This window comes from Achroia grisella, unplaced genomic scaffold (genome assembly GCF_030625045.1).
Source record: "Achroia grisella isolate CSIRO2021 unplaced genomic scaffold, CSIRO_AGI_Agris_v1 utg780, whole genome shotgun sequence".
NCBI classification, from domain to species: Eukaryota; Metazoa; Arthropoda; class Insecta; order Lepidoptera; family Pyralidae; genus Achroia; species Achroia grisella.
The window spans coordinates 4752253-4773229 of NW_026713020.1; the positions used below are offsets into that span (position 1 = coordinate 4752253).

Consider the following 20977-nt stretch of genomic DNA (forward strand, 5'->3'; position numbering starts at 1 on the left):
TTCTTGATTACTGAACGGATTTTGATGACACTTTACAGTAATATACTTATATTAATTGTTAATGTCAAACCTTTTTATAAATTATTATAAGAATCAGAATATATGAAATCACCATCAGCTACTTAAAATAAGGCTTTTGCTGGAGATTTCTGAAAGACTCTCTGTGTCATTAACATCGTCTCCCTTATGGACTTTAATTGAAAGTTTAAAACTATAAATTTCATGCAGGTGAAACCGCGGGCACAGCTAGTAGACTGATATGCTAGCTAGTAGCTGGTAGACTATGATAGTTCAGTTATATAATATGTGTATGTATTTGTCACTGAATTACAAGCTTTTTGAAGCATTATACTATAAATGTTAAACAAAATATTTACCTAGGAGTTGTCTCAACAAAATGAAACTTAAAAAAAAATACAAATTGTATTTGTAATACGATCGATTTCTAATCTTATTTCTTTAATATTTTATGTGCTTTCGCTTATTAAATATTCTATAAACATTGTATTGTTGGTTGGTATAGGTCCTACCTTGAATTTACTTTTGGCGCAACGGAATTTATACAACTTTAAATTATTATTATTGTTTATTTTTTTCTTAGAAACTTATATTTTTTTTTCATATTTCTAATTTATAAGTATATTAACTTTATTATTATGTTTTTTTTATGCAAAAATTTCGTTGTATTTATGAGAAAATTAGAAATGAATTTATACAACTTTAAATTATTATTATTTTATTTTTTTTTTCATATTTCTAATTTATAAGTATATTAACTTTATTATTATGTTTTTTTTATGAAATTTCGTTGTATTTTAATTATGATTATGGCAAAGTTTTGTTGAAATTTTTTAGATATTTAAGTTGAAAATGAAAAAAACGACGATGCTGTCTCAATTTATAAAGTAATTATCAACAAAAATGTTGTTTTAAAACGAAAACGTCTACCTATAATATGTTGTTAGCACGCGACACTGTCCGTGACAAACACGACACATAAATTGCGCAATTAATGAAACTAAATAATAACCTAAACAATTACAACCATACTAATAGTATAAATACGATACTACGTCTATATATTTGCTACATATTCATAACTAAATGACTGAAAGTGAAGATAAATTATATCACATTGGCCTATGTGCTCTAGCGGTTTAGCACACCGCTTTATTTTCCGATGGTCGCGGGTTCGAATTCTCGCACGTTATGATTATCGTTTATATCGGTCTTAGTGTTTTTTATGTATATTATGTATGTCTTTACAAAACATTGTATCTAAGTAGGTATTTATATCATTTGTCTAGTACCCATAACAAGCTCTGCTTACCTTGGAACTAGATGGCGCTGTGCAAATCGTTCAGGGATATTATTACATTATTAACACCAGGAGTAAAAAAACTTAAAACAACCGACAACGACACGAATAACAGTTAGCATTATAAAAAACAAAAGCAGACAGAGTCGCAGTTAAAAGTTAGTAATTAAATGACACGACGTAGAAATACATGCTAACTAGCGTAAAACAAAGAAGCTAATGAAGCTTGTTCCCCTTATATATGAAGATAAATGTGCATTCAGAATATAACTTGTTTACATTGCAACTCTCAACTATATTCAGGGCTTATTACACCACCTTTATAACAAGTAACTAGCTTCTATGTTAAGAAAATCTTTTGATATTAATATATTTAAAGTTTATTTTTGTATTCTCTAATCAAAAACTATAAAACAAATCCTATATATGTAACTTCACTGCCTCTACCATTAATGTAATTACCATTAACATATTTATAAATAATGTCTAATCCCTTTATAAATAGCTTTAATACACATTTCTATAACATTCTAGCCGCGACTTCGTGTGTCTGACTATAATTGACCTGGATGGTATAGTACATCAGTGTTAATCACAAAAATATATGTCTAATAATTGGTTAAGGGGTAAAAACGTAGCGAATATTTAATGGTATTTAAAACTAAAATATTTGGACACCTAGCTCGTCTAGTATGGATACTTAAATATTCTTTTTGCAGTTGTGCCTACACTTGTAATATTTCTGTCAACACTTGAGACCCTTCCAGTTAGTTTACGTCTCCACTAACATAGATTTAAGTTAAGTGTAAAATCAGTCTATGTCCCGACTCCGCGTCGACTGGACGCGTTATTAATAAACCATGTAGCACTCTACCAATAAACTTAATAATGTCTACTAAATAATACAATCATTTTACTGGTATACTCACTACCTACATACTACAATAAATAATATATTATGTAGCGTCACCTCATCACAACATATATAACGCTACACAATCAATGGAATTCAAAAAGGTAGCTTACGAAAACACTAGCTTTCTTCTTGCAAAAATCTCCTATTATTTCTGTTGATCAAGATACCTATATAGTTTAACACACACACACATACACAAATATAATCCAATTGAAATTTATGCATTTCTTGAAGTCGAAAACTGAGATAATTGTACTTACATCAAACACCTTCCCCAAGTCTGTGGCGAGGCAAGAGCAGTTGTACGCAACTATACCGAGCTCTTTCACCTGAAAATAAAGCGATATTAGCAAAATCTTTGCCATAGGGAAGGCAGGGCTTGTTAGTAATGGGGATTGACACCATTGGTAGTAATGTACCAAGTTGATCTCCACGCGGTACCCCCTTGAATTCATCGTGATGGGCTAACTGACCTGACCACAAGGTTATCTCATCATACTCCACTAGTGCTCCGTCAGCGTAATCCGTTAGCGCAGGCAGAAGCACGATTATATTATCACAGTTAAAAAAAGGACAGTTTCAGATCAGCCTCCAAGTGAATATTATTTTTTGGTAATTTGCCACAATGGTTTAGCTGACTTTAGGCTCAACCTCTAACATCGTTCCTGGTGACCCGCCAACTTATACCGTTACGCGTGCGGGTGCATCATTCCATATTGATTCACACACAACAAAATCAGTCTCAACGAGATATTATGTATAACACCTTAACGCTCTTTTAAACCATCATATACTATGCATTCTCTACAATAGGCTACAGGCTATTGAGATCAAGTGACTCGCAGATCTAAGCTCGATTATAATTTCAGTATAAATTTTTGAATAATTTTAAAGGTCTATTTACTATATATGTATAATATTATTTATAATAATCAAATATTTTTTAAAATTACAGATATTCATTTACACTCCTTCCATTCTACACTTCTCTATATAATCTATGTGTCTGTAATTTCATACTCCTCCGTCCGCGCAATTTTCGTAAAAAAGGGGTACAAAATCTTGCCTTGCCTTGTCTTAATATATAGAGATATGGTACCTGTGTGAGCGACCGCCAATCCATGTTAGCGCTACCGATGTAGAAATGAGTTCTGTCAATAATCCAAAACTTGGTGTGTAGCACTCCATTTCCTAATAATTTTGAGAAGTTTAAACTCCGCACCTACAAAAATTAAATGATAATAATTTACACAGCGCCATCTTGTCTAAAACTAAGAAACTCTACTAAAATATTTTTTTTTACAAATTGAAAAACACGCAGACCAATACATACAATCATACACATAATTAAAAATGTTTGTACCATGCGAGGAATCGAACCTGCGACCATCGGAAATAATGTAGTGTTCTAAACCACTAGGCCACCGAAGCCGAATATTATTAAGGCAGTAAACAGAAAAAATATTATAATTGAAAATATAAAGATAGTTGATAAAGATACCTGGGCTGCTTTCTTCTTAACTAAATATTCAGTATCTATATTAGGGTATAACTTAGTGGGCCAATTTTGAGCAATTTTTAAATTAATATGTCTTTTTGACCCAGCAGCATATAAAGCTTGGAACACTTGTTCACCCTGCAAAAAAAAATTTATACACACACTTTAATATTTTTATACATATTTTCAATCATTTGAACTATAACATAGTAAAAATATTCATTAAGTTTGATATGATTTAAAGATCAATTTCAATTATATTTAGAACAAAATACTGATGTACACTGACATTGTTTTTTATTATTGTTTACTTAAAGTAAATAACATGTAGGATGAAATTTGTACAACACTTTTTTCTTTATTAGTTTAAAGACTTTTGTCCATGTTGGAATATCAATACTATTAAATCTAACATACCTTATTACCTTAATCTAAAATTTAATTACAAACTACATATTTAGTCAAAACTAAGCATTTTTATATCCTTTGTGAACTTTCTAAGTCCTTATTTTATTCAAATTAGTAAATTTAGGAAAATGTTTGTTAACTTACCTCAATAGAGGAATTATAAGGATATTCTTCATTAAATCTAAGCGACCAATAGTAGGACGCTATTTCTATAGACGTTTGAGCTTCATCAATTAAATCTAACCACACGTTTTTCGTGGGTAGGTGTGTTATGTTGGGAGGGTACATGTGACCTTCTGGTATACTTTCTACTAATGATAACCTACAACATAAATAATGATCATTAATCTTCTGAATTTCAAAATCATTCAGCTTTGTCAACATGAATGAATAACCATAGACAATATGATTTATTACCTTTTAACCTTCATGACAGTTAATATAAAAGGTTCAAGGAAAATTAATAAATAAATTTATTAAATGTATATTGTAATGCCATTAAATATAGGCATATACTGTATCTATAAGATACAGTTTATAGTATCTGTAAAATAGCTAAAGCTACATTTTCTTCAGATCAACTATAGGGTGAGCAGAAACAAGTGAGTGATACTTTAACATACAAAGAAAAAACAACAATAACTACAATGTATAATTAATAAATATTTAAAACGTAACAAAAACATAATTAGGTTCATTAGACACTCTATAGTAACATACAGAATATAGAATGGAGTATATACAAGAAAGATATCTCGATTGATAATCCACCAGTTTAACCATATGCCAAACAAATTTGATTTATCATGTTACATCATGTGAATTAAAAAAAATCTACTAATTCTACAAATTAGCATTTTTTTTGTTTAAGAAATATGAGATATGTCTTATATTGAAACAAAATTTAAAATAAAAAACTTCACTAACCTACACTCATCTGAGCAATGCAAACTAACAGGAGCACTTGCTGGTGTTGTTTGCACCACGTTGGGCTGATCGAGGAGTGGGACCAACACAACCAATACAATTAGAATAATAACTATTGACACTGGAATGCAGGACGGACGACACCATATGCTGCGTTTTTTTCTTCTAATAAAACAAAACATGTTATTTATAACATCAATAATATAAGAAAACTTCACGGTCACATCACCCTATGGACTCCATCTCAACATTCTGAATGCCCACCTTAGGCATTGTGCCTTTGTACCCTATAATATCACTGCTATATTTGAGTCATCATCATAATAACAGCTTATAAATCCAGCTGCATGTACAAAATGTTCTACAATAAAATTGTCTACTAATACACTATTGCCATAAATCCCAACATCCTGAGTATGGGAATTGTTAGAAATGTCTATATTTCAGAGAATAGTAGTAGTAGTATTTAAGAAAATAATTAAAATAGACAAAATCATTAAGATTACAGATGTTGCAAAATTATTTAAGGTAAACACTATTTAAAATCCCATCCAGAACCTACAAGCCAGGTAACTTAATTTAATTCTATTATTTACACTTACTTATCATTATAACTGTTTCCATTCTCATCTCTCATCATAAATATCTGCTCCCACTGCTCCAACTCTTCATCAGATGATGAAGCGTTCCCCACACTCCCAGATTCTAGTACAGTCTAGAAATAAAATACAATTTTCAAAAAACATGACAATATTTTTATAATAGATTCAGTAATTAAAAGTATTTATAACAAAAGTTGGATGTATTACTATTTAATAACAGAGATAAAAAATAAAAGGACCAAATTCAATAATGAACATTTACATTAATAGAAATAATCAGATAAAACTAACAAAGGCTTTGTTGATGTAATTCTACATCTTTTATTATACTGACCTTATATTTTTGAAGCAAGGACTTAAAAAGATTCACAAGGTAACCCATTATGAATAATTATGACATATAATAAGCAAAATACAATAGTATTTTATTTCATTAAAAATAAATTTATGAGTGGTGGTCCATCACCGACAATTAAATCAAAATTAACAAACTTTGTCAAGACAACAAACAATGAATTGACTTATGTAATGACATTACAGCATTATTGTCAATGTCAACCATGATATCGTATTAACAACTTTATTATCGATTATCGACAGATTCTAATCGATATTTTAAATTTGTATATGTATATCTTTGTTAGATAGAATTGTAGTAAATCTTTTGCTCTGTAAACGCACATACTTATGAAAGATGAAGGTATGTAAAACCATTGTTATAACCGTTGCTTATACTTGAACATTAATATACCACGTACAGGGAATATACCACGTAAAGGGAAGTGGATTGTTAGTAATATAAGTACAATGTCTGGCTGACCTCCACGCGGATCCCCCTGAAAACCATAATGTTATTTTCCTAGTGAATTTTACACAATGGGCTAACTGACCTGACCTCATACTCATCTTATCATCCTTCACTAGTGTCCTGCCAGCGTATACCGTTAACACATACATTACAACATAAAACATAATATACGAATCGTGGTACGCCTATATCTCATAATTTTTGAGGTCTAGTATATATATTTCCATAAATGTGTATATTAGATAAACAACTAACGTACGTGATAGGTTACGTTTAAAAATAATAAAACTCCCATAGTTTTCAATCCATTGAATACCCATCCACTGATCAACACTTGAATTAGAACGCAGTGGTAGCTAGGTAAATATACTCACATTAACTATCTCAGCCCAATAAATTATAAATAAGCAAATAGAATGTTTGGTTCAACACAAGTTAACAATATATTCCATGTCCCCGAGGCCCTGACTACCACATTCGAGATTAGAGCGCCTACATCTGTAAGCATTTTTTATTTCTTTTGTATAATTTATGCAAACGAATCACTTTATTCTCACTTTTATAAGTATGAATATAAAATAGGCTACGGTAAAAGTATGAATACGTAAGTAGGTAACTGTTTAATCTCTTCTCAATCTTCACAGAAATATTCGATCTTCTATATGCCTACGTGACAAATAAAACAGTAATATTGTAGTAGAAATTGAATATAAAATCAATTTCTAAAGTGCTTTTTTAATTAACAGTGAAGTGCTACACTGTAGGAAAATAAATTTTAAATAATCCCGATAATTACACTGTAGGTCTTTATAGATGTTCATATACAACTGGTTTAGTAAATTACATTACGTAGAGTGTATAATAAGACATCTAATGAAGTTCAACACTAACCATTTATTTAGAAGTTCGTTAATCTTATTGTAAGTTATCGACCGTAAAAACACTACTCTGAGGCAGATTTCACTTAATGAACTTGACAAAATGCAACCACGAGTAAAACATGTATAAAACTGCATTTTCGTAATCCTGGAGTTCCTTACAAACCGTGCAGGCGCATTAGTAGCAAAAATATTACTGCAAAGCAAATGACGTCGACCACCATGCCGCATTGTGCATGTGCAATTTAAACGGTACGAAGCATGACTTTTCGAGCTCGTAATTACGAATACAGCACGTTATATTAACCCTAATGCCAGTAAAACTTAGTTCAATTAACCTAACTTAATCTTACAAAAAACGCATTATTTGCCTTACATAAATATTGATAGTATGGGAGAGGATTGTTTATCCCCCTTGCTAGCAATATACGCCTATCACGTTGGAATTAATAAATTCTTAGAGATTTGACCATGATGGGCTAACCGACCCGACTTCATTATGATTTTACATCGTCAACTCAACAACAACAAAAATTGTTTGGGATGGACCACCCTTACCACTTAGGAGTGGGGGGGAGGGGATTGTTTGCAACATGGACTCATCACCCAATTACTAGCAATGTACCATGTCAGATTGACCTCCACGCGGTTCCCCCTGGAAACCATCGTGATAAATTCCTGGTGAATTTGTCACGATGGGCTAACTGATCTGACTTCATGCTCATCTTATCATCCTTTACTGGTGCCCCGCCAGCGTAAACCGTTAGCGCAGGCGGATGCACCATTCCATTATCAACGATTAAAAAAAAACCACTTAGGAGTATGAAAATATTTTACATATTTTTCTCAGACCTACTGAATATACACACAAAATTTCATACGAATCGGTCAAACCTGGTAGGAGTATTGTTATAAACAATGTGATATAAGAATTCGCTATATCCGATATACATAATATCGGATATAATGGAACAAAGCTAACGGCCAACCTAAGTAAATGGCAATCATGACGTACGTATATATGAACAGCATGGACGTCATGTCATTATATGACCCACGTGCTACCCTCAGAGTTCCGCAGAAGACTAAAATGTCATGCCTCACTCCCATACATCTCCTCAACTGAAGTAGTCAGCAAATACAAAGCAAATTGCTTGGCGGCAGAAACAGTAAGTCTAACATGTACTATGTGTATAGTGCGGGTGTTCAAATACCATAACATCCTACGATTATTCGCAGCGTAATATTGGATGCCCAATTTAATGCATTAATGCTATTTAACCAGTTTGTATGAGATTCCATTTAATGAAAAGTTTCTACGTACTAAGAAATTAAGAGACCAACAAATTTATCCTACGTACCCGGCGGGCAACCAAGACACATACACTATACCATTGGGGTATATAAGTCTCCCCTTCTTGTGGTCTCTGCATGCAGTATAAAGATTTTATTCACTCAAATGGGAGATTCCACAATATAATACATTGCAGAATGTCATGCAAACCAGAGCAAGTAAAGAATCAGAATTTGTTTTCTAGATTTATATCTGCCCACCTTCAGCCTTGACACTTCTATTGGGCAGGTGCTAACTACAAAATTGATCTAAATCTTTATGGCAGTAAATGCTGTTTTATTGTACATTTCACAATTAGTAAAAATACTTAACAATGTAGTTCCTATTAGAAAAACAACTCTCACCCCCAACTTAGTAGCAAAACTCGTTGTACAGGCTTGCGTGTTTATTCACTGTAAAACCACTCTATGTATATCAGGATTATTATTCTTATACAGTAATTATTATGATACGAAAAAATGTGGCTAGAATAAAATAATACACCATTTGAATATCCCACTGTGTCGTGTGAACTCGTCAACTGTTTATATTATACTGTAAAGAAATTTTGGCTGTGATTTTATACAAATATCGAGGCTCCTAACCGAGTCATTAAGTTTACTGGCGCGGTTTTTCTGTGCCAAGCGGGGCGACGTGGTCGCAAGTCGCAGGGCTAGCAGTCAACAAAGCTTTGCATTATCACGAACTGGCATAAATGGTCATAAACAACAATGTTGATAAACAAGCTGGTGCTGGTAGTACCCGTTTTTAATAACATTGAAAGCTTTCCAATGGCATTGACTTTGAAGCTAAATATTCTATCATGGATCGTAACAATACAGAAAAATATCTGCCTTATTATGGTTAACTTTTGCTTTTTACGAAATTGCGGGTTTTTTAATGAATGACAATGAAATGGTGCAGTCATCTGCGCTAAAAGTAGGTGTAGCTAGGATAGATGTCCAGAATAAGATGTGCATTAAGTTAAGTCAAGTCAGTTAGCCCATCGTACTGAATTCACCAGGAATTAACCACGATGGCTTCCTGGGAGAACTACTAACTATCTCCTCTACTATATACCTATACTACCTAGTAGATATAGTTGTCTAATAATTATATGTGTACCTTTATATGAAGTAGATATCTACCCAGTTTTATTAGTATAAAGACTAATAAAACTGAGTACCTATAGGTTTTTATTTTCTCGTTAGGAGCATTATATTACGTAAAATAAATTAACTGATAATAAAAATAATACCTAATAATACTTTTATTATTGAATTGTGAGTCTTGTTCTAACTTAATTAATGCCTTGTCGTGTCTTAGCAGTTTCTGGGTGATTTAGTGCAGTTACACTTAAGTACCTAAACTTTTAGTTTTAATAGCATTAAACAATGATAGAATACGTCGTGAAAGCATCGTGGTTTACAGTCCGTCAGTGATTGTAGAAATGTAGACCGAAAGGTCGTTAGATTAAATCTGGCCGACACCAATAAAACTTTGTGTGTCGTTTCTGACGTATCCGTAGAGGAAACCCTGATAACAAATGAAACTAAACTGAGAGACAATGTTATATTCGCTACCTGACACTTGAATACAAATATCTAACTACCCTATCTGGGATAACAGTCGTGAATGTTTGTATATTAATTTTACTTATACATATATAGAAGATATAGAATTTCGCCAAATTTCGTGCTTACTGGCCATTATTTATAAGTTATTAGTCCTTCGCGGCCTATATTATCCAAAATGACTAAATGTTTCGTCTTTTTCTTCCCTGATAAATAGGTATACAATTTTCCTATTATAACATAGTTAGAGGGCAGTGTTACCAGATGACTAAATTGTTTTCTACTCAAAATCCTTGTTGTCTAAAATTTTAAATGTAGGTATTGGAGAAAGGAAATCATTTTATGAAAGATTTGGGAGAAAGGAAATAATTCTATGGGAGATTTTATGGGAGGTTTCCTTTTTCCTAATAATAAAATCTGTCCTGTCCTGTCCTGGGGACCTTTTTTATTTTGGGCGTTTTTCCTTATCTTTATGATACATCAATTCGGTTAGCAAAACTGATAATCTTTTGATTATTTAGTAGGTAGCGTTGCTGGATTTTTTTTAAATTAATCAATTTTCACTTTAGACTGCAGTTTGACATTTCATCTTCAGCTGTAAGTCTTATACTATCGTTTTCCAACACGAGATCTAAAAGCTCGTAAGCTCTCAACTTTTCTCCCCACACATTTTTCACTCTAATCTAAAAAATCATCATCTATAATATTCATCACCACCAAATCTCAATTTGGGGGGACATTTTCCAATCTGGTATCACTGGGTACGGTAGAAATGGTACAATCACTGCAAGTGGCGTGTTCGTGATACTTTATGGATTAGCTACGTGTTTATAACGTTTCACGAAATGAAGTAGATACCTATACGAGGTTTAGTTGATGTTTTATGTGCATGTGGTACATACATATGAATATAATATAGGTACGTGATGTTCGTACAAAGTAATGATTTTACCACGGTAATCACTTGAGTCAGACATATTTACTATTTGAATTCAGTTAATGTACACTTATAAGCTCTACTGAATTTTATAACTACTACATCTGAATACGTAAACAGGTGTAATAACGTTTTTATACTAGTACCTAAATATTATGCAAATTATTTTTTTACTTAAATTACTGATTTGAATGAAAATGAATAAATCTGGCAAGCAAAATTAATTAATGTTGTAAGCAACATTATTTAATGTATGCCAGATACTATTGAGGAGCTTGATCACTTCTCACTAAGTGTTATGTAAATCACTCTTCATTGTAATTCAAATATTTGTATTTATTTAATAAGTACAAATATAGTAGTTAAATATTTGTAGTACATTCTCAATGATTTTCTTGATGATCTCTTCAATATGTTTTGCTAGTACCTATTTTTTTAATAGTATAATAAATATTAAACATTATAGATATGTGCATACATTTTGGGTAGGTATCTATGTATTGGTTGAAAACACTAAGAAATTATTTTAAAAATCATAATCAAATATGCAAATGTTTATATCGGAACCAATTCACAGCGAGGGAAAGGTCAGACAAAGTTATTAACCACTTTACCATGTGTTGTATTTTGCTAGATATTTGCGTTAGGTACCATTATAGTGAAATCTACTATTCTATCAGCTTACCTACCTAGTTACAACACAACAACCTAAAAGGTCAACGGCCAGATATAATCCACTACCGAAATTTATTTTATACGTATATAAAAAGTGTTTGCAGGCGACACAATTTGGCACTAGATCGGTCTGTAGGATACAGGTAGGTACGTGAGAATACTATTTAGGTTGTTGTAGTGCCCTCCCCACCACTCCTTCTAGTTCTACTTATAGCAATACTGTCACAATAGAGAGGGGACTTGTTAATAACAGGGACTATTTTCCCCATTGCTATAGAAGAGGAAATTATTTGTATTTTAACATCCATTGAAACTGAGATTCAATCAAATACATTTGAATATTGATATACGTAACTTAAATACATTTGAGTCAGCCATTGAACGCAAAGATTATTTATGTAAAGATTAGTGAAAAAACCACACAGTCTCAACTTAACAAATAAATCCACATTGGAAGTTGTGTCGTGTCGTTTATAGATAGTTTTAGGGAATTATACTACTCCGTATATTAAAAACAAGACCATTAACTTTTAAATTTCCTTCCAGCTAATGAAGATTACATTTTATGAGCCGTATTTTGTTTATCGTTGGCAATACTGGTATATTTCTACCACGAACATCAATTAAAATGGATAGCTTATAGTTGAATATTGAGTTTCAGCTTTACTTTTCAGGGTTCCACGACCGAATATAAAAAAGCAGTCTTATGAATACATTGTTTCTGTCTATCTGTATAGTATCGTAACTTTTCTAGTTTTTACTCGATTCAGTTTAAATTGACTTATTATAGGTATTTGTTTATTTGTTGTTTCTGTCAAGTCTTAACGATGTTAAAATTATTCTTATATCATGAAATTTCTACAAGCTAACGCCCCACCTAATGATAAATTATAGACATAAACACAACCACGGTCATATCGTATAGTTAGTACAATACTGAATTAACTAAAAAATTACTAACTTTGGAATATCCACTCTAAAATTTTAGTTTTTTCTCATTTTAGAGATATTAGAGTATTGTGCTAGGTGCACAATATGGTCGTCACATGGTACCTACCTTTCATGCGTAGCCATCTAAGTTTTCATGCCTAATAAACTAATTATCCAATAATGACGATTTTGGCGTGGTTGTAGCACAGATAACATAATAAGAGAAAGGGAAATAATCTTTATTTCCATTTCTACTAATCTCAAATGCTACTTAAATAAACTTAGTGTAAGCACTTTTAAATAGTAATAATTTTCTTATACTACTTACCACTAATTGTGAACGAAGTCTGACCACATGAAAAATAGTCAAGAAACTTGCATATTTCTCTTTTAAATAAATATATATCAGAATTAATTTTTATAACATTTTGTGTGAATATAAACTGCCAAATAGCACAGTTGATATAAGTAAAGAAATAGTTACTTGAGTAACCAAATAAATCAGTCATACTCATCAGGGTAGACCCATTCACGAGTATAACGGTAAGCCGGATTAAGAGAATAAAATTCTGCTTATACCAGTCAACCGAAGTTGTGGGTAAAAGCTAGTAATACGATTAATCACGTCAGTGGTTTGCCGCCAAAACATATGAAATACTTTAGAAATTTCATTACGTACTATATAAATAAAGAACTTTCATATACACATTATGAATATCAGATATTGCATATCTGGCCTGTATTATCTCTGATAGGCATCTATTATATTAATTCAGTTATCTGGTCACCTCAACCATAAAGCTAATGGAGTTGTAGTGAAGACCTCGGTGGTCTAGCGGTTTAGCACACCGCTTTACTTTCGATAGTCGTAGATTCGGTTCCTTGCACTATGCAAACATTTGTATATTTACATATATTAGTATGATTGTTTGTACTAGTTTGGATTTTTCCATGTACATTATATACACGTATATATATACAAAATAACATGTATTACATGTGTATTTATGTATTTATCAGTTGTCTGTTAATCTTCACAAGGTCTGCTTAGATTGGGTCTAGATGAATTGTCCAGGGTAATTATTATTATTATATTATTACTAGTCAGTAGTGGTACATATGTAGGTATGTTACACATTTTTGTCGGTATAATGAAAAATAATAATAAAGCAGTTCCCTTTTCTCATAATAAAATTTACTCTATTTGTCTTTATATAATATTTTATATTAGTGTCGATATTTATATAAAATATCGATCAAACTGATTCCCCTTATATCGAGCGACTTTATAAATTATTATATTATGAAGTTCTACCTGACCCGCGCATCTTCAACTTCGTCTGCATCACATGTACTTGATACGTACTTTTATCATTATATTTAGCCCAGTTTTCATATTACGAGTATCTTTTTAAATTATAGGCTATGTGTTATTCTGATATATAAGTTATATTAATGTTCAATCAGATTCCGTCTAGTCGTTTTTGCGTTACTAGTTTCCCGCCCCGGCTTCGTACAGGTGTACATGTATTATAGATCCTTCCTCTTAATTAACTATATAATACCTATTGCTAAAAATTGCATTAAAATCCATTACGTAGTTTAAAGGATCTAAGCTAACAGACAGCAGCGGTGACTTTTATACTTGTAAAGATAAAGTTATTTTATGATGTATTATTTTTTTAATGTTCCTAAATGGAACGGTAAACATCTACCTGATGTAAAAGAGCAACCGTCAAATCTATCCAACAACAGTGTTAACAGTGAACGTAATGATCAATATCAACAAACTGAAATCAAGTTTACCATCAGTAACCACGCCATTAGCAGACAACCAGGACAATACCAGTAAAGGTCATCAACTTTGCGTGTCGCGTTCACAAAATAAACATTTCACTTGTAGTTAATGACTGACTATCGATTGGAAAATACTGTCTCAATTTCCAAAGTACATAAGCACTTATGTTTAATAGTCGATACTGATTCACCTACGTATTTAAACTTACATTTACTATAATAAAAATCACACCTTGATTCATTCAGACATTCAGACGGTCATGCCACGCGTCGACCATCAGACACAGCCCAGAAGACGCGGCAGACCCTGTCTCACATGGATGTTTGTTATTAATAGGGATTTAAAGAACGCCGAAATAACATCCCAGACAATTCAGCACAGACCCTACTAGCGAAGATTGACCAGACGAGCCAACGCCAAATAATTGGGTCTTAGGCCAGGCAAAAGAACAAAGAATAATATTTCAGGACAATATACATATTATAGCTTCATATAGTCACAAGCCCGGCAGTGCTTGTGACTATATGAATATGGGTACTACACAACTGATATATATACATATATAGATACCTTTTTAAAAAAACATAATACACATAAAAAACACCCAGACCGATACAAACAGTCATACTCATGAATATAAATGTCTGTACCGTGCGAGGAATCTGCGACAATCAGAAATATAGCGGTGACTATACCTAGATACTAAACCGCTAGACTACCGAGGCCGTTGACTCATTAACTTTAATTAATCTATCGCTGTTCTCGCAAATAAAGATCTTACAGCGTTCCCGTTCTGTAACGGTCTTATACCTTCATTGAAAAAAAGAGGGGCACAGTAGATGACGCTACAAATCAATGGCTCTTACTCATTACGACTTACAAGTGACACCGCTTGGAAGTCACCATGTTACTGGTCAATTTCCCCTATTCGGCTAAAAGACCTAATTGCATTCTTAATCTTTTAATTTTTCACTTGCCTTTTTCTTTGGAGGCAATTTCCTTAGCCGGATACCAGTATCACATACATAAAAAATCATCACAAGAGTCCTGTTCATATAAAAAGGTGAAGTATTAATTGATTTATATATATTAATGCAATAAAAGGTATATATAAAAAAAGGATATAAATATTCTATACCATTATCTTGTACATTAATAATAATGTCAGGGGAAAATACATTATGAATATTGCGTTAGGTATAAGTGTACTACAAGAACTGTACAAAGAAAACGTTCATTTGAAACAACACCCGAGGGTATAACAATAATGGAATTCACAAAACGACTGCCCTTTGTTCTGGTACGACCCAGGTACTCTAAAATATTCATGGAGTTGACGCTATCTTAGATAACACAAGCGTACTCCTCGTATATAATGTACGTGGTGTAAAGTGTACCACACGAGCTCAAGGTCATCGCGAAATTTAAATATTCTCGACGAAAACTGTACGTACCGTACTGGACAGGTTGTCATGGTGATGATTGTAATAACAAAATTAGGCAAATAACTGGCACTCGGCGAAACATCGTGACCTCGAACCGTACCCAAATAACTACTATACCCAAATACCACCAACCCAACCTGCCATTCCTTGAATTTCGCGATGAATGCGTGAAGGAAATTGTTACAACCGCATACCTGTCACCGCCATCAAGAAATATTACGAGTATAGCAATAAGTTTAATATAATCCAAAGTAATATTTTAAGGAGGATAGATTTATTTTTATGAATAAAACTTTAACTGATTAGAAACGTCTTTCTACTATGGAAAGCTGTATTAGTTCAATTTTTTTAATTACAAATCATTAGGTAGGTCTATATTATTTTTTTCGTATGTGTATTATGTGAAAGGTTTGCTAATTTTAATTTACTTTAAGCAATTGTGTTTAAATATTTAAAAAACTCTCTATCTCTATCTTTACAGGCTATGTAAATCTAAATACGCTACTGCGATTAAAATCAAATTGAATAATAATTCTTTATTTTAGCAGCTTAAAAGATCAGATACATTCTATCAGATGTTTAAGCTGCTAAAATAATCTATTATTCATAACTCAATTCAGGAACTTTAATATTAATTTATTTGCAAAGTTGTCAGCAATAGTGTAGCAAATTGTTTTAGGGACCACGCATTTAAATTTTGGGAGATATTGAAGATAAAATAGTATAAATAAATAGTATAGTAGTAATATTAGAGTAGTAGTAGAGATATTTATTAACTGCTAAAAAAAATTATTTTTTACAAAATACTACCATATTTGATAATAAAGTAAAGAATATGAAATTAAACGTGATCTTAACATAGTACGAAAATAAATCTCTCCCGCAGTCTACACTTAGGTCTTTTAACCTACGCAACGGATTTTAATTCAAATTTCAGTAATAGCTAGAGTTACTCAAGAGGAAAGTTTTTATGTAGGTACATCCGTACGAATCCGGAGTGGGTCACTAATGAAGCATAAAAGTAGTACAGCTACATAGCGGCGCGGCGCGGCGTAGCGTATATAGAGGTGTAGACGCGTAAATTACTAATAAATTCTTGTAGCAGTCAAATTATAAAGTTTCTACTTTATCAGAAAAATGTAACCAAAACTATGTCATATAATTTTGTGTAAAGTTATTTAAGTTCCAACAATGTATTCATACCATACAACTTATTCGATGTTAACTTTCGTAGTAATCTACGACGTAGCACCGTAGAAACTTAGAAATGAATTTATAATATTCAGAATGATGTTGTAGCATACCACTAAAATTCACAAGACGTGATATAAATTTCGTAGCACTCTACGCCGCGCCGCCGCGCCACGCCGTAGCACAGAAGTTAAGGATTAATTAATAATGTTCTAAATTATAATGTAGCTTAACACTAAAATTAATAATATTTAATCGTAAATTTGCGTGTTTTATAGCTAGGGTTGCCATTTACAATTATTAGTGAATAATGATATAGAATATAAACGTAGTCTTGTTCAATTGCAACGTTGATTATTGGTTCTACGCCCTAATACATAAGTGATAATGCATTTAATCCTGATAAAAATAATTGTTTTTTTACTTTTGCATAAAAAAACACAAAAACATCACGGCAGACTTTTTTTGGTGTTTCTTCGCGGGATATAAAGACAAATCTTTCAGTCACATTTAAAGAAATTACATTCTTAATTTTCAGTCAATTTAATGGGTTATATTATTAGTGATCAGATTTAATCTAATAATGCTAATCAATATAAATCATTATTACCTTTCTCCTCCACATCCTCATCTTAAAGAACGACTAAATTCATGCAGTTTAAATTTTAAATTAAACTAAATTTTATATGATACATTCAAAAAATATATGAGAAATGGTTACATTATAGATTTAAGTTAGAAGGTTTTATTGTTGTAATATTTTCTGTTGGCAACCATAACTATAAAATATTAAGAATAAACGAACCATCAAACGGATTTACAGTTGATATAAGTTATGGTGAGTTTAGGTCACGTCACTTGTAGGTACGAACTGTACTGTTGTGTTTATTAAGGAAATTGTATTCAAAGATTGCGTAGTAAGTAAGCAGGTACCAGTATAATTTATAACATGAACTAAACTATCACTATCACATTCTTCCTTTTGTAGGCAATTGTAATTTTATAATAGCAACTAATACCGGTATTGTCGGCGGAGCTCTTGCTACTTAGTACGATCGTCTGTAGCTCTCTTTAAATATTAATACGATGGAGTTGTGCTCCAACTTTTTGCTTAAACTGCTTCATATAATTGTTCTTTATTCTTTATTGTACACACATAGAAAAAAATGACATTAATAAGGTAAATGATCTTCCCCTTCTGCTCTTCTAACGGCGACAACAATTTTGTTCACACGGCCAGAACTGTACTATTCACGTGAAACAATCGAGTATTACCGATAAACGTCCCCATACGGTGTGCTGTACGATAAATCACTCGATTCGACACAATTCAATCGACATTTCAATCGAGCTGTTGACAAAATGTCACAAGATTGCGTGACGGCCCGCCGTAAAGTTTTGTACCTGTATCGTATTGCGCTCGTTTCCAGCACAGAAATTTCGCAGCACGGCATTTGGAACTGGTTTCTTCAACTTTACATTATACGACTTAGTCTTGGCATAGATTAAATATTTTCTTTCGTCTATTACTCGTATTTAGAAATCTTTATTTATTAAAGCTTAAGGTCTAATTTAATTTTAAGTTTTTAACTGATTCTCACGTCAATGCTTTCAGATTGGGGAAATATATTAGTACACACGATTAAATCAAATCACATCAAAATATCTTTATTCATGTACCTTTATTATAGACACTTAGGGTAAGTGGAACCTACCGTCAGCTCTGAAAGTAGTTCGAGCCAAAAAAACCAAAGGTTCTCTGCCTTACTCTTTTTATTATATCTTTTACAATAATACATAATTATGATTATAGGTTTAAATTAAATTGCATTGACCCATAGTTAATAACATTTTTATTATGTAATCCACATAATAATTGTATTATTTAAATCAAGTGAAAAATCACTTATTGTGAATATTGTTGTCACCATTATTGAGTTCGTTATACTGGCTCTAGTACTACGCAGAACATTAGCACACAAAAGCCACAGGTAATGTCAGTCAAAGTTTAACGAACGATAGAAAGAAATTTTACGATACTGTTTTGATTCTTTGATTACAATATCGTAAATGTCAGCAGGGCATTATTAAGTACATGTTTGCCTTGCAAGGTAAACATCTAATAATGCTTTGCATATATTTAAAATAACTGATTCTAATAATTGTTAAATGTATTCTGTATTTAATCGTAGTTGATTATTTATTTAACCGCAAAGCGAATTGCATATACAAACCGATTTATAATCGTGAAATATCTTTAACTTTTACAAATTGTCATTGGAATTAGAACGTAATACATTTTGTAAACTGAGTACCTAATATAAAAGTATCTTTATAATCTTATTATAAAATTTATAGCTCGTAACCATGAATTTTTCAAACAATACTTTGTAACAATAATATATTTATTACAGAAATAAACTAAACAAACTCGCAGTAGTTTTCTAATCCTAAGTACAGTAAAGATTGTCAATTATTTGAACCCCATTGAAATTTTATCAAACTAATGTCAATAATTATACAGCCAATAGAGTCAAAAAATACCAAAAGAATAATTTATTTTATTATCTAACATTATATTATTAATTATTAGTCGTAATCGAAGAGACAGTAAAATATTCTATAAAAGGTTTGCTCTTGACGTTCGCGTTTAAAAATAAGATAATAAAACAAAACGCACTATTATAGCGGCCTTCGTATTCATTGAATTACATAAATCGATGCAATACTCGTGTTTAAAAATAACTTTTTGTTTTTATTTTACAATCCTTATGCGTCAACAAGGATATCACATCCAGACCAGGAATACATAATACATTTGTTCATATAGAGATATTGATTTTAGTTCTTCAGTGCATATTATGTATTCTCTACAATTTTTACAACAGTATCTCACTAGTATTATAAATGCAAAAGTTTGTGAGTATGGATGGATAAATTATTGGATGTTTGTTACCTTTTCATGCAAAAACTACTGCACGAATTTTGATGAAACTTTACATAAGCTAACTTATACATAAGAATAACAAAGAGGCTACAAATTTTATGCAAATGGAACCGCGGGCACAAATAATGTATAATAAATAGAAGAAAGACAAAATAGTAGTGCGTCTAAGCGAGGTTCCTATGCAAACATTATTGAAATGAAATAAAAAATAACAATTATAGGATAATATTTCTCTCCAAGAAATCATATAATTATAATATAGGCTGACATATGAAAATAGAGTATCAAAACAAGATTTATAATAAGATTGATAGGAAAGATGCCAGCAACACGTAGTATAAATAACAACAAAAATTACTTGTATATTTTATATGTTTATGTTAGCTATAGCCGACCTGTACTAGCTGAAATATCTTTTCGAGGTCCTCATATGGACCTCGAAAAGACCTCATCCACCGAGACGTGAGCTCGTTAGTCTTGCTACCAGGATTATATTGTTAGTGGTAAAGTGCAGACTAGAAACGTACTACGTAAAGGAACTCGGAGCCAGAATCTAGTTGTTGATGTCCTACAAAATAATCTTTAAATAGTAAAAATAAAGCATACGCATCATCTGTACACTTAGATCTTTTAAAATACGCAATAGATTTGTTAGATAATGCAGTTTGAAGCGATAATAGATAGAGTAAATCAAGAGGAAGGTTTATATGTTAATATATGCATAAATTTAAAGATTGCTAATGTACCCGTGCCAAGCCGGAGAATGAGAGCTGGGACTTTTATAAAACAAAC

The 20977-nt window shown here is 31.8% G+C and overlaps 1 protein-coding gene across 2 annotated transcripts in view; it reads right to left on the bottom strand.

Moving 5' to 3' along the window:
• Positions 1-20977, bottom strand: part of LOC131850949 (5'-3' exonuclease PLD3-like) — a 46893-nt gene that overhangs the window by 16570 nt on the left and 9346 nt on the right. The window contains exons 1-7 of one of the 2 annotated variants that reach the window (XM_059201368.1): positions 6004-6158; positions 5670-5782; positions 5068-5232; positions 4285-4462; positions 3736-3870; positions 3334-3456; positions 2495-2563 (exon numbers count right to left, since the gene is read on the bottom strand). In XM_059201368.1, coding sequence (XP_059057351.1) covers positions 2495-2563; positions 3334-3456; positions 3736-3870; positions 4285-4462; positions 5068-5232; positions 5670-5782; positions 6004-6051 — 831 coding nt within the window. In that variant the 5' untranslated portion in view covers positions 6052-6158. Of the gene's footprint in view, positions 1-2494; positions 2564-3333; positions 3457-3735; positions 3871-4284; positions 4463-5067; positions 5233-5669; positions 5783-6003; positions 6159-20977 lie in introns of those variants that run through there. The other variant, XM_059201367.1, reaches the window with a different exon arrangement.